Source organism: Monodelphis domestica, chromosome 5 (genome assembly GCF_027887165.1).
Source record: "Monodelphis domestica isolate mMonDom1 chromosome 5, mMonDom1.pri, whole genome shotgun sequence".
Lineage (NCBI taxonomy): Eukaryota > Metazoa > Chordata > Mammalia > Didelphimorphia > Didelphidae > Monodelphis > Monodelphis domestica.
In genome coordinates this window covers 140,640,001-140,655,267 of record NC_077231.1, presented here as the reverse complement: position 1 = coordinate 140,655,267, position 15,267 = coordinate 140,640,001, and the positions used below count along the sequence as shown (strand labels likewise).

The window sequence follows — 15,267 nt, the reverse complement described above, 5'->3', positions numbered from 1 at the left end:
ACCTTATCAGGTGGAGAGTGCAAATATCTTCCCTAAGAAATTTTTCACTGTGACTCCACTGAATCAATGGGGTTAAAAATTACTTGCTTTCATTTACTTCCATAATGTATGAATATGGGCCATTGAACATATAGGCACTAAATTCTAGCTTGTTTATGAAGGAATCATTTCATTTAGGAGGAATATTAGAAATCCTCTGACCCTACCAATATCCCATAATAGATAACGATTTAAGGTTGTAGAGATCATTACGGATCAGACAGTTGCCCCTAAAGTTGAAATTTGAAGAATGGTTTGGGTTTTTTTCATGACTTCTCCATCCACAAATCTTCCTTTGCTACATTTCATTGTTCTGTTATAAAATGAGAACCACATAGTGGGACAGATGAGCTTCTGCTTAATTAATGAGCTCTCTTGTTCATGACCCTAAGTATTTCATTCTCAGTAGTGATTTTAATTGAGTAATTGATTATGAGTTTAGTTCATATAATGAATACATTATTCATCAGTGCTGATCCAAGATACCTTTTTCTCTCTGGAATGTTGGCATGTATACTGATAACTACTACTCACTATTTAATATGTCAGAAAGCTAAATTCTCTGTTTTGTTGAGTAGTTGAGTTGGAAGAAAGCCAGAATTTTTAATGATAGTAGCTAATATTTTACAGCACTTTAAAGTTTGTAACCTGCTTTACAAATATCATTTCATTTTGTCTTTATAGTAATCCTGGGGTGGGGGGTAGGTGCTGTTATTATCTCCCATTTTAGGTGAGTAAATTAAGGCAGCTAGAGGTAAGAGACTTATCTAGGGTCACATAGCTAGTAAGTATTAGAAGATGTTTTGCCCTGTACTCTGAAATCAGTACATGTTTGTATTGCTCAGATTAAGACAGAGAGAGAATAAGGTCCCTTCAAGAACACTCTATTCAGTGCTTCTCAGGAAATATGTATGTCCTCCAAAATTCAGACTTTAATCCCACTGGTAAGAATATTCCACTTAATTGCTGTTGCAGCAACAAAATGAATAGGACAATGCAAAGACCACAAAAAGATATGCCCTATATCTGTTTTTTTTTCTTAACTCTTACCTTCTGTCTTAGAATCAGTTAATTTCCAATGAAAAGATGGAATTTTAGTTGAAAAATTAAGGAAAGCTAAGGAGATCAGTAGGCAGAGCTAATGCAGCCCTGAGGGGCAGTTCGAGAAAATGGTCAGAATTTTTTATCTCTGTTGATAGCAGAAAAAACACCATATTAGTCAATAAACTATTTATGAAAGCCTTTTGTTCATTGAGTTTTTGCTTTTACCTTTCCTATAGCTTATTATTATGGAAAGAGAAGAAAGATTGTTAAACCCCCAATTGGAGAAAACAATACTGAAATTGGGCCCCCGAAGCCCACTAGACGAAGGAAACGACGGAAATCGATCTTTGTACAGAAGAAGAGGCGATCCTCTACGGTAGATTTCACAGCAGGATCAGCAGAGGTGAGCATCACTCAAAAAAGTCTTAGCTCCCCTTGGATGAACATGACAGTTGCCTAGAGAAGATTATAAGAGTTATATAGTGATTGTTGCCTAGAGAAGATTATTAGTGTTATGCAAATTTCTGAGCCCCCAGTGATTGTTGTACAGAGAAGATTATTAGTGTTATGCAGTGATTCTTGCATAGAGAAGATTATTAGTGTTATGCAGTGATTCTTGCCTAGAGAAGATTATTATAAATGTTATGCATTGATTGCTGCATGGAGAAGATTATTAGTGTTATGTAGTGATTATTGCCTAGAGAAGATTATAAATGCTATGCAGTGATTGTTGCATAGAGAAGATTATTAGTGTAATGCATTCAGTGATTATTGCATAGAGAAGATTATAAATATTATGCATTGATTGTTGCATAGAGAAGATTCTTAGTGTTATGCAGTGATTGTTGCACAGAGAAGATTATAAGCAATATGTAGAGCTCTGAGCCCCCAATGATTGTTGCATAGAGAAAATTATTAGGGTTAGGCAGTGTTTGTTGCCTACAAAAGATTATAAGCCCTATGCGTAGCTCTGAGCCCCCAGGTGCTAAACTGGAGGATCCTAGCTGTGGAGCATACACAATCATGTGTGGCCTGGACCAGAGGACTGGGAGCAGAGTATAGAACACACATGAGCTTTCCAGGCCAGGCAAGCTAGGAGAATGCAGCATCCCCATGGAGTCACTGGTGAAGTCTTACAGGGCCTCCTGGAGAGACAAGAAGCCACAGTGAATCCTTGCTTCTTCCCAGCCCCAGGTAGGAACACAGCTCTCCTCTAACTTTACCCATTAGTGCGCATTCCCTTTCTGTGTCAGGAAAGTGAAGAAGAGGACATGGATGCCATGGAAGAGGACACTGGGAGCGAGGAAACTAGCTCAGAGCTCCGAGATGACCAGACCGACACGTCCTCAGCTGATGTCCCCTCAGCCCGGCCCAGGAGGGCCGTCACCTTGCGCAGTGGCCCAGAGGCAGAGCGGCCCCCACCTGTGGAGAGGGCCCGGAGGAGCCGCAAAGCCCAGGCGTTCCCCTGCACAGAAGGGGAGCGATGCACTCAGGTCAAACAAGAGAGGCTGGAGGTGAGACTGGAGGAATAGGGTAGCCAGGTGACTATTAGTAGGAGGGTATGAGGTTCAAATCTGGCCTTAGAGACTTCCTAGGTCTGAAACCCTGGGCAAGTCACTTTACTCTGTTAGCCTCAGTTTCCTCATTTGTAAAATGACCCAGTGAAGAAAATGGCAAAGCAAGCCAGCATCTTTACTAAGAGAACCCATATGGAGTTACCAAGAGTGGGATGTGGCTGAACAATAACAAACAACTCGATCACTTCCTGCCTTTTTATTCCTATGTGCTACATTAAGCTATTGCTTATATACTGCTTTTTTTTTTTTTTGCTCCAATGAGCCTTGCTCGGAAGGCACATCCCTCCCTGAAGGCATGGCCCTGACCCTCATCATTGATGGTATATTTAATGTGGCCTGGGGACTGGAGAGAGTTAATTTTTTTTCTTTAATTTTTATTTGGTCATTTCCAAACATTATTCATTGGAAACAAAAATCATTTTCTTTTCTTCCCTCCCCACCTCCCACCACCTCTCCCACAGCCGACGTGCAATTCCACTGGGTATCACATGTGTTCTTGATTCAAACCCATTTCCATTTTGTTGGTATTTGCATTAGAGTGTTCATTTAGAGTCTCTCCGCAGTCATATCCCCTCCACCCCTGTAGTCAAGCAGTTGCTTTTCATCGGTATTTTTACTCCCATAGTTTATCTTCTGCTTGTGGATAGTGTTTTTTAGATCCCTGCAGATTGTTCAGGGACATTGCATCGCCACTAATGGAGAAGTCCATCACCTTAGATTGTACCACAATGTATACATTGTGTATACTTTGTGTACAATGTTTTCCTGGTTCTGCTCCTTTCGCTCTACATCACTTCCTGGAGGTTGTTCCAGTCCCCATGGAATTCCTCTACTTTATTATTCCTTTTAGCACAATAGTATTCCATCACCAACAGATACCACAATTTGTTCAGCCATTCCCCAATTGAAGGGCATCCCCTCATTTTCCAATTTTTGGCCACCACAAAGAGCGCAGCTATGAATATTCTTGTACAAGTCTTTTTCCTTATTATCTCTTTGGGGTACAAACCCAGCAGTGCTATGGCTGGATCAAAGGGCAGACAGTCTTTTATCACCCTTTTGGCATAGTTCCAAATTGCCCTCCAGAATGGTTGGATCAATTCACAACTCCACCAGCAATGAATTAGTGTCCCCACTTTGCCACATCCCCTCCGGCATTCATTACTTTCCATAGCTGTTATGTTAGCCAATCTGCTAGGTGTGCAGAGAGAGTTAATTAATGGTATCTTCCATCCTACAAATGCCTTCTGTTTGGGACGATTTGGTTCAGTAGCTTTCAGAATTAATCAAAATAGTCACAGAAGTATTTATAATTTCATTTGACTCATTTTCACATTTGGATTTCTGTAGGAAGTAAAACATGAAGAGGAAGAGAAACTTGTCCTGGAGAGTAACCCCTTAGAATGGACGGTAACAGATGTTGTGAGGTTTATTAAACTGACAGATTGTGCTCCCTTGGCCAAAATATTTCAGGAACAGGTACAGTATTTTATTTTATTCCTTTGCACTTCTTCCTTGAACACAGGAGGTGTTTAATAAACTTCTTTAAAAATTTAATTTGATCTTATTTGAACATTCATCAGATATGTTGTATTTGGACTTCTTACTCCATGATGAGTTGGGCAGGATGCCCTCGGAGGCCCATTCCAACTCAGATTCATCTCATGAGTCTTCCTTTCCTTCTCCTACTAACTTTCACTATAGCATTGCTACCGATTTGGGTGACTTATTATTTTATTGCAGAAAGTGTGCGTGGGGTAACTGGGAGAGCCTTGCCAAAAAGATGCAACAATATTTTCTGTCTATATAACCTGCAGATGGACATTTTCTTAGGATTTCAACAAAAAGGTTAGAAGTTTAGGGCTAAAAGGCTCCCTCTCATTCTACGGATGCAAAAAATTGATGCTAATGTTTCCTTTGTTCTAATTGTAGCATTTCCCTTCTAGTCCATTAATAAAAAGATGCGATCAAAATTTTGCTATTCATCACAGTAAAGGAAATAAGGAAATTTGCTTTCCTTGGAGGCACATTATTTCTGATTAACACCCATGACTGACTTGTTAGCCTTATAGAAAAGTTTAAGCCAGTGAGTGTTTTCTTTTATATAATGCTCAATGTAGCACATTATCTGTATTTTCATAATGTTTAGTTACAGTGTGATTAGAATAAATAAAAGCATATTTTAAATTATCTTCACAAAATAAATTAGAAAAAGGGACAATATGTCTATAATTATGACAGTATGAACATTCAAACAGTAAAGGGAGAAAAATTCTACCAAATTTTTCATAGTCATTTGCATGTCCCTTTTTCACAAGAGATATGGTAAAATGGAAGTGAAGCAGAAAAATTAAGGAATAGAAGGGACATGAAATTTTTTTACCTGGTACTTCTGGTCTGTAACAGGGCCAGAATATATATATTCCTTAAGTTTCACAAAATTATACATGTATAATTTTGTGAAACTGAAAGTTTTAGGCTGATTCCATAAAGTGGAGTTCATAGGCTCATGACTTGGAAACCTTTGGAGACAATAGCCCACTCACTTTATAAATTTAAAATCAGATCTTCTGAGTCCAAATTCAGTGTTCTTTTCCCTCTATACTACATTGTCTTTATTCTGGCCCTACATATTAGATCTGGTAGATTCCTTAATCCCCAGCTGGCCTTTCCAAAATCAATTAGAAAAACATGAATCCAAATATTGACCATTGAGAATATTATTATTTTTCCCCTGAAAGGGAAGATGGAGTAGTTTTAATGGAGAGTATACTTATCCATTTTAAAATTCAAATTTAACATTAAGCATTTTATCTATCAGAGTAGAAGGCTATTACTTACTGAACTTCAAATGTGAATGGGCACTTGACAGCTCTCTTTTTGTTCAATTAGAGCTTTAATTACTATACTTTGCTAATTAGTTACCATTATTGGGCCAAATACTAAGACTCTGATTTCTCTGAGGTTTCCTTTGGGTGACGTTCAAGTATTTTAAATGAAACATATATCCCCACAGACTTTATCATTTTTGTTTTTAACCCGTACCTTTTATCTTAGAATTGATACTAAGTATTGATTCCACGGCAGAAGAGTGGTAGGAGCTAGGGTGTTGGGGTTAATTGACTTGTTTAGGGTCACATAGCTAGCAAAGTGTCTGAGGTATTAAAACATATTTTTTAAAGGTGAAATAGTTATACGCATTTATTACTTTTAATATCTTAAACTATTAGATTGTTATAAACAAAAAGAAACATTTGCAAGAATTACATATTATTCAATCAGATCTAAAATTTTGTAGCTCTTCTGAAATGGGCTTTTTAAATACTTAACATTTCATGTTCCTTCTGCTCTTCTGAAATGGGCTTTTTAAATACTTAACATTTCATGTTCCAAACATGCACATTTATATACCTACTATCCATAGAACAGAAAAGCTTAAATAACTTGATCCTGGGATATCAATTTTCCAATATATTTTAATAAAAAAGAGTCCTTGATAGAGAAATTAGCTGAATATCCGATATCTAAAATGGGAGAGGGGCACCCTTTTTATATCCTCTACCCCTACAGAAGTGTATATTAATAATTATTGTTCAAAATAATTATCCTGAACCCTTGCAAAATACTGAATTGCCTTCAAAACCAAAGATTAAGTTTTAATCTATGTCAAGTCACAAGTCATTTAGTAAGTGTGCATGATGTGCCAGGAATTGTGCTAACCGTTGAGTGGTTCAAAGAGAGGCAGAGACCTCTCCCCACCCCCACCCCCCCAATCTTCAAAGAAGTCCCATTCCAGTGGGAAGACAACATAAAAATAATTGTGTGCCTATTTGGTGGATTCTGGGAGAAATGACATAATTCCATCATGGATCAGATACATGAGAAGGAGACTTGAAGAATTGAGGGGGGTGCCAGGATTACAAGCCTGGGTTGTGGGTACAATGAGGATCCCCTTTGACAATAATAGGGAAGTGCAGAGGACACAACTGTTGGATCATTTAAGTTTTTCATTCTCAGTGTCAGAGTAGCAGGCATAGTTAGTGCGTAATAAAGACGCACGGTACTGACCTATGGGAATGTAATAAATCAGGTGGCACAACAGATACTGACTGGATCTGGAGTCTGGAATTCCTGAGTTCATATCCTGCCTTGGAGACGCCAGGCCAGTAAATTAGCCTCTTTCTGCCTTAGTTTACTAATCTGTAAAATGCAGACAATAATAACATCTCTTTCCCCTGGATTATTGTGAGGATAAAATGAGGTCATATGTATCAGTGCTCTGCAAACTTTAAAGTGATCTATAAATGCCAGCCTCTTATTAACAACATTAATAATACTAATACTACTGATAAGATTTTCATTCTACCTGCTTCAAGGACGTTACTGACTCGAATTCCCACTCCCAATGTGGTAAATGTGCATATAAAGTCAGGTGTCACCGGTTCAGGCTAGGTCGCTGAATTACTATGTAACCTTTGGCAAATAACTTTACTTGTCTGCTAGGCACTAATAGGCATGTTCTGAATGTATAAATTTATATATAAAATAGAAATGTTCTGAATAATAAAATTAGATACTACAAGTGGAAATAAGCCTGATTAAACACAATGAATAAGAAACTGAAGTTTCTGTGAGTTAAAGCTTATAGCATCAAGTTTGAATTTGGGCTGACGTGTGTAATTTATAGTCACAAATGCAATCAGATTTGAATCTTAGAGATCATATAGACTGGCCTCTTTATTTGACAGATGAATCAGGGCACAATTCCCTAAGCTCCCTTTATGGCCCTAAAAATCTATCAAAACTCTGCATCTTTAGCAATAGGGCAGTGATTTCTTGATATATGTCATCCCTACCATTTGTCAGAGATCAACAAATTAATGGACTGTCCTGTTATCAACATGTCTGTACTCAGCCCTCTGGTTTGTTTATAAATCTGGCAGTGTTCATTATTTTAGTGTGTGAGCACATAAATATGACAGTTTTGAACTAGACCAAATGGTAAATAAATGGTCCTTGTGTTTAGTCTTTTGTTCCCAAGATAGAGGGACCATTTTCTGCCAGAATTCTGATCACTCAGTTCAATTGGGAGACCATTACTTTGAAGACAGAAGCCTTTGCACAAACAAAATAAACTAATCATTTTCTGTTTGTGGATATTGGCCATGTCTTATACATTACTTGCACTTGTGCGCTTATAGCTTAGAGGGATCATGGCTGGGATAATCTTGGAAGTTTCAGACTCTCTGAGGTTCTCGCCACATCCAGACAAGTGTCACGGGAAGGACGCTGGCAGCCCACTCACCAAATCCACATCATGCAGGATTTGGGCATTTGTTCACAACAAAGGCACTTCTTATCCGGTGAAAGAATTAAAGTGTTTAGGCTTCAAGTGTTCCTCTAAATTTCTCCTCTACAAGAGGACATCTCTTTATCTTGTGTGTATGCTTCAGGCTGGCTTAACAAAAATTCTGATGCGCTCCATTGCAGCGCTCCCTGTCCTCATTTTTGGTGCCTTTAGACCTTTTCTGCCCAGGCCCCTCTTCACACCTTTGCTCTGCTTTTACTCCCAGCCAGCTGTCGATTACTCCTACTCTATCAAATACTTCTGAACTCTCCCCACACAAATGTTTTTTGAAGACCCAAAGAACTGACTTTTCATGGTGATAATTCAGGCTTCAGCAAGGCAGGGGATCCTTCTTGGGGCCATCCCTATCCCCATCCCCACAGGAGCAGCTCCTGGTCCTCCTTGTAGGCGTAGCATCTGCAGACGATGCAGGTAGCTGCGTGTTCCATTTCCGATCTCCGTGGCAGCTTCACCTCCAAACGTTTCCCCTCCATCACCTCCTTGGTGAAGTGTATTCTTTGTTTCAAGGTACAACAAATGCTGTGTGAATAAGAACTTTGCAACGGCTGGGTGGGCTAAAATAGGCTTGGAGCAGTATCCCTAAATAAAGGTGAGAAATTCCAGCTCGGGGCTTTTGTAATTTTTGTTGGATTCAGGGTAACCCAAAGGTCTCCAGACCTTCACAAAAGCAAGAAAGCAGCACTGCTCCAGCCAAATTCATTTACTGTTCCTCTCCCTAAGGCAGGAGTTTATCCACTAAGGATCAAGAACTTTTAAAAACAATTTCAATATAACTGGTTTCTTTTGTAAAGACTGTATTTTATTTTGTGCATTTGAAAACATTATTCTTAGAAAAGCATAGATTTCACCAGGCTACCCAAGGAGTGCATGATAGAAAGTAATTGGAGACCCCAACGTCTAACCCTTGTTGTCTTCTGCCAGGACATTGATGGCCAAGCACTCCTGCTGTTGACCCTTCCCACGGTGCAGGAGTGCATGGAGCTGAAACTGGGACCTGCTATCAAGCTTTGCCATCAGATCGAAAGAGTTAAAGTTGCATTCTATGCACAATATGCCAACTAACTTCAGCCCCTCTCATCGAGGAGAATTTCTTTGTGGGGAAAGAAGGGCCGTTTGGCAATAGACTTTCTTCTGCCTGCAGACATGTGAAATCGAAGCACTAAGGAAAAATCTCAGTGTGAGGAAGACCCAAACTGCTTAACTAACTCTGACCCCCACAGATTTCTGGAAGATGTCTCTGTTTTAGAAGCACACTGACCTCTCCCAGCCACCGCTTTCTGAGAGCAGAACTCGCCGTCTAATATTGTGGCCTCCCCTCGATACAGCAGAAGCAGAGGGAACCTGGCTCCCTCTTTCCCACCAAACCCACAGCGCCTTCTCATTGGGGCGTCCTACTCATTTCAAGAAAAAGGTTATGAGTCGGCCGTGTGTTTATTCAGCAATTATGTGGGATATGGACTGGGTAATTAAAAAAAGAGAGCTACAAATAAGCCTCAAGCAAATTTGTCCACACGTCTTTCATATTGAAATGTGTGTGATCAAAATTTCAAGTGGCTTCTACCCTTGCAAATTGATCTCAAATTGATCAACACATTTCTGTCCCATTTATGATGTGTGAGAGTCGATAAATATACATATTAAAACAGGATGTGACTCTGAAAAGACCAGCTAATCCTCTAGGTCTGTCAGCACTCTAGGAAAAATGAGCTTGGGAAGGGACAGCTGGAGTCTAGAAAAAGTCTGCAGAGACACAGTATTCACAACTCTTAATGAAATAAAGCTTTGGCCCCTTTCATTTGTAACCAGATCAGGAAGGGGGTTCTTCTAATTCTCCTAAAGAAGTGGATCTGCAGGACATGTTGAAGGGAATGACTTGAGCATCCCCCAACGAGGCAACGGAACTTTTCAGACGAGGGGTGTCACAGACAACCTAAAATTACTTCAGTGAGTCCCACAGTGTGTTGTTCCCTATCTGCGTGGCATGGTTTTGCTTTGGTTAAGTCGCCCAGATTTCACAGATTAAACTTCAACACAACGAATGGGAGAAACAGCAATGATTGCTGTGTACCGAACACCACCTGCTCTCTCCTCCCTTTTTGTCTGCTCTCTTAATGGCATTATCTGGGTAGACAGAACTGGACCCCCCCCATAACCTCCCCCTGAGCACAGTGAACCCCAACTCCATCCAGATCCCCAGACCAACCTGGAACCTTGTGCAGGCATCAGTCCTTCGGGAAGCAGACTGCCTACATAGACCTCTCTGTGGCTCCAGGATGAGTGCTCTTGGACCAGCCATTCGTCAAGACATGGAGGTGTCTCAGTGATCCTAAGCAGTTGTGATTTTAATCCACTGGGTTTTTAAAAATAGATGAAATGAGGAACAAATTCTAAATGATTCAGGAGTTGAGCTCCACAGCAGTGGTTTCCCATCTTTACTCGACTCCTCTAAAATAACCATTTTGATCATTCCCCACCCAAAATTTGGTCTCCTCAGTGGCGGTGTCTGTACTCCCGTGACCTGGGCTCCCATCATGGGAATATTTCATCGGTCAGGCTTGCTCTGGCAAGTCAGATTGGAGATGCTGACCTTTGTCTAGCATTTGGGCACTGGCGTCAGCCAAAGCAAGATGTTTACATGGATATCTTCTGCTATTGAGGTTGTTAAAGCGAGTGCTTACAGCCTCGTTATTCACCTTTACTGAATGGAGTTTCGTTTGGAGATCCCTGATGGAGCATCATTTACGAGAGTGCCTGTTGGCATCATTGTAATGCTAGAAAAATGCCGTGTGATTCACCATTGGTTTGTAGTAGAGTTTTAGCCAATATTCTCCAAGCTAGTTCGGACCTCCCTGTGGGTCTCCTGGCCCCGTGAAGTTTCACTTTTCTGAGACTCAAGAATTTGGGCCTTTTCTCTGTGCAGATTCCTTCATGATCTTTTTTCTGTGGCCTTTTCAAACCGTGTGATTTCTGTTTCAGCAAATGTGAAGGAATGCGCCGACTGCGCCACATTTGCTTTGGGCATTGTTACGCACTTCTCCTGCCCTTTCCAGAAAGTGCAAGGAGATTGGAGAGGAAAGGGAGAGAGGTCTATGACCAACTTGTGTGTTAAGGAAGCCCATAAATCAAAGCTGGGCTAATTTCTAACTGGATACTCAGCCTTGCCTTGGATTCGTGGAACTGCAATGCCGATGGTTTTCCCAATGCTTACACTTTCTCTCCATACTCTCTTTGCCAGATAACAGGCGAAGAATGGGGTGAGTGTATTGTTGACTCAATCTTTGTGTGCATGTAGGAGGAGGAGAGGGCCACAGCCTCAACGTCGAGCCCATGAGTGCTTGGACCAAAGCCTCTTCCATGGTGACCATCCTCACAGCTCTTGAGTTAAAAAAACAAAAAACAACAAAAAAAAGTTCATTTTAGGGCCATGATATTTAAATCAAATACATGCGGGATTTGGGAAGCTTTCTTCCTTTAGCTTATGATGCTACTATATAGCCCGACATAGCTTGATTTACTTGCTGATCTCTTCCAGAATTTTTAAATTCAGTGTGTATCATTTCTGCAAATTAAAAACCACTGTGCTCCCCCCCCACCAGAAAAACCATATACGCAAAGATTCCTTTAGATATGGTTTTCTTCCATTTCTACTAAATTGATAAAAGTTTCTGAAGACCAGTTAAATTTTCCATCTTCACCACTGCTAATCAGAAGGGCATGAAGACTCTGAGACCATGTATTGAGGGTCCAAAAGTCCACCACCATCACCATTCTGGGCCTTCCCCAAACTTCTCACTGCAATCACTTTTTGCCCCTCTCAAGATTGTAGCTATAGCCTCTTTTTATTTAACTGCTCTCCAAAGAGCTTTCTTAGTTCTTCCACATTGTTTCATTCTAGTTACCTGTAATATAATTTGTCTCCTTTAACAATACTTTTGAGATCAGATTCCCCCAAATACGTTGGACCTTTGTACATTACACAACTTCTATCCTTGACGCCTAATTTAATTTGCCTCCTGTTCCATGGCAAACAAACAAACAAAAATTATAGATTATATTGCTATATCCCACCAGGAGGATTATATTTCCAACCTTGATATAAATATTTCCTTACTTTTAAGTGTGACCAATAGCTGTTTAAAGGAGAAAGATTGACATATGGTCATGATGAAGGATTCTGTATAAGAGAGTTCCCTAATATTCTTTTTATAGAATAAGCTCCCAGAATGTATTTAAAACATGATGTGAGTTTGCAAAATTTTATGGAGACAAAGTTTAAAGTTTCCTGCTTTTTCACTCTGTTTTCCCCCCACCCTACTACATTTAAAAGCTAATTCTCATTCACTCCTCAGTAAGTTATAATGATCTAAACCTTTGATGCAGGCTAATACTTTTAGGAAACAAAACATTTTTTGTCCGTTGCAGATTGACAGGAATTTCCTGATCTTCTTAGAACTGTGATAGTTAAGCGAGGCAGAACACTGAGCCTTGCTTTTGTATCTTGTAGCAAACACTCCATTCTAAGATGCTTCTTCTTAACCTGCCACATTTTGAAAGCATTGGGGGTTTTCATATTTCTTTTAAAAAGCAATTTATATTTGTGTTTATAACTGAAAATGAAAAATCACATTAAAAACCACTTTGCTGTGATTTAGATCATCAGAATCACTTTTTGACAGAGATCATAAGGCTCAATTTCTTCCATTTTTAGATTACTATTAGAGGGCAGAGATATTTAAAGAGAGCAGATAAAGCAAGACATCCATAGTTTCTGAAGAAGAAACCTTTGGAGTAACAGATAATCTCATTTTCTCTTTGGTGCAATAATAATTCAGAAGCAGGTGAAAATTAGAGAAAAGTGGTAACAATAATAATGTAAGGTGTCCTCATAACAGGAATGTGCAATTTTTCTTATTATAAAATGTGCTCAAAATTAGTCTATGCCCCTCCCTTTAAATTAACTAGCATTTGCCCTGGCTAAATTATTGTATTTTCCCAGTTTCAACCATCAGAGTCATAATATGCCATGGACCTACTAAATATTTTGGTTTGAATCTTAATTAGCCTGGTTCAAATCACTCATTTTACCCAAACATCTTTCGAACACACTAAAAAATGCCAACATATGAAGCTGCTTTTTTGGTTTTGGCTAATTTTTCTCACATTTATTCCATTATTTTAAATCATAGTTTGATATCCAAAGTTAGATTTGATTTTCATTTATTTTTGCTTAAACGATCAGTGAAAATGGTTAAGGTCAGATAACAATGAGAATGTAAACAGTGCCAAACCTTAACCAGAAATTACAAGAGTCCCATGTGGGTGGAAAAGATGCAGTGAAGAAAAAAACGAACTTGTAGGATGACAATCTTTTGCTAAAAATAATAATAATAATAATAATTTGTATGCTGGGTAATTGAGACAAATGAGAAACGACAGAAAAAATTCATTTATTGTCCAAAATGGGAAGTAGCATGATATTTAGAAGCATAAATTCTTTCTAGTGGCGATTGTTGAAAGCCCTTTTGCTGTTTTGCATTCCAGTTTGAATAGTTTGTATTGAAATTTGATTCATGTTGTGTAATTTTTGGTGTGTAAAAGAAAAAATTGATGGTGTTTTTACTTTTGAAATTTGCAGGACAAAGGGCATGTTGTTAGTTTGCTGTAAGATTGTATTCTGTATATATGTTTTCATGTAAATAAATGAAAATCTATATTCAGAGTTATATTTTAATTTTTATTCTAAATGAAAAAAAATCCCCTTTTTACTTGAAAAATTGTAAGCCACATTGTTAATAAAGTAATAATGAATACCACCTTTAGTGCTTGTGTCTGACCTATGCCCGGAAGATGAGCAATGAATGTACTTCTTTCCTTCAAATGACTCATCTTTTCATAATAGTTTTTGTTTTATTACAAAGTACAACATAGAAGATAAAACAGAAATCTGGGAACCAAAATTCAACGATGTTCATTTTCTGCCAAAGCAAAGTATATGGCCTTTCCTAATTACATATCAATTCTGATCCAGATTGATCAACCACAGAATATGTGAAGAAGTTGATACAGAAAGCTCTTTTTGGTGTTAGGAATGTTAAGGTATACACTCAGATAATTCTACCACCACCTAGCAAAATGGGAATTGGAGCCAGGGTGAGTTGCGGGAGCATCTGGGTCCAGGTCTGCCACCGCCATCATTGGCTGCCATCAGACTTGGCATTTCATGGCTATTGACCAGAGCATTTTTACTGGCATCTTAATTATGGTACCAAAGGAAATGGATGCACATTTCCAAAGACTTCCTCAGAAACGATAGATAGCCTACTAAAGAATAGAAGCCCATTTGGAATTATATAGGTTTCTAATATTTAGCAGAATAAGCTAAGCCAGAACCCCAAATCCACCCTGCTTCTCTCAAGCCAGAGCCGACAATCCTGACAATTCTGAATGGTTCCAAGCTTGTGCCGGGTTCATGGGCCACCTTACATAGGATAGACACAGACCGTGTGTATATTTGTGTTCCCAAAGGAAGCATGGGGGGAGTAAAACCTGATTCAAGACCTTCTGGAATATCAAGCCAATTTCTTGGGCAAATCACCAACATTCTCTCTGCCACTATCATTTTTATAACAGAGGTAATATATGGTCCATTTCGTCCTAGTGCTTTGGTTATGATTATTTAAGGAAATAAATATAAAGGCAGCTAAGATGAGGAGAAGTTAAAAGACCAGCTTTGGGGTCAAGAAGACCTGGGTTCAAATGTGACCCCTAACATGGTGATTTTGGAAAAGGCAACTTATGGATGAATTATTGATCTTCATGATTGAAGGGAATTTCCACAGTGAGAAATTTTCCCCAAAACCAATGAAATCTTGGGTCTGGATCAGTTTAAAAAAAAAACTGAATAAAAAATTGAAGCACTATTTAAATGTCAAGTATTTTTTCCCTTAATCCTACAGATCGATTTCCAACTTTGATAAATTATTTAAGCCATTTGCACTATCCATATTCACCAAGCCTCTTTTGTGTTGTGTAAATTAAGAAAGCAGACGGGAAGAAAAATCCCTTCCACCACAGCCGTTATTAGACCGAGTTCTGAGTGAGAACATAATCAATGCTTAGTAAGTGGTTCAAAGACCACCTAAAATATATGCTCCTAAGAACTCAACTTTCATTAACTACTATGCAAAGATTAGACATTTTGTCAGAAAGAGAAAATACAGCAGCAATATAATAGATGGG

At 38.9% G+C, this 15,267-nt stretch overlaps 1 protein-coding gene across 5 annotated transcripts in view; it reads left to right on the top strand.

The window, feature by feature from the left end:
- Positions 1-13,841, top strand: part of SFMBT2 (Scm like with four mbt domains 2) — a 285,508-nt gene extending 271,667 nt beyond the window's left edge. For all 5 annotated transcript variants that reach the window (XM_007503935.2, XM_007503933.3, XM_007503934.3 and 2 more), the window contains 4 exons: positions 1,320-1,486; positions 2,337-2,597; positions 4,011-4,139; positions 8,950-13,841. In XM_007503935.2, coding sequence (XP_007503997.1) covers positions 1,320-1,486; positions 2,337-2,597; positions 4,011-4,139; positions 8,950-9,090 — 698 coding nt within the window. In that variant the 3' untranslated portion in view covers positions 9,091-13,841. The remainder of the gene's footprint in view (positions 1-1,319; positions 1,487-2,336; positions 2,598-4,010; positions 4,140-8,949) is intronic.
- The last annotated feature ends 1,426 nt before the right edge of the window (positions 13,842-15,267 follow it).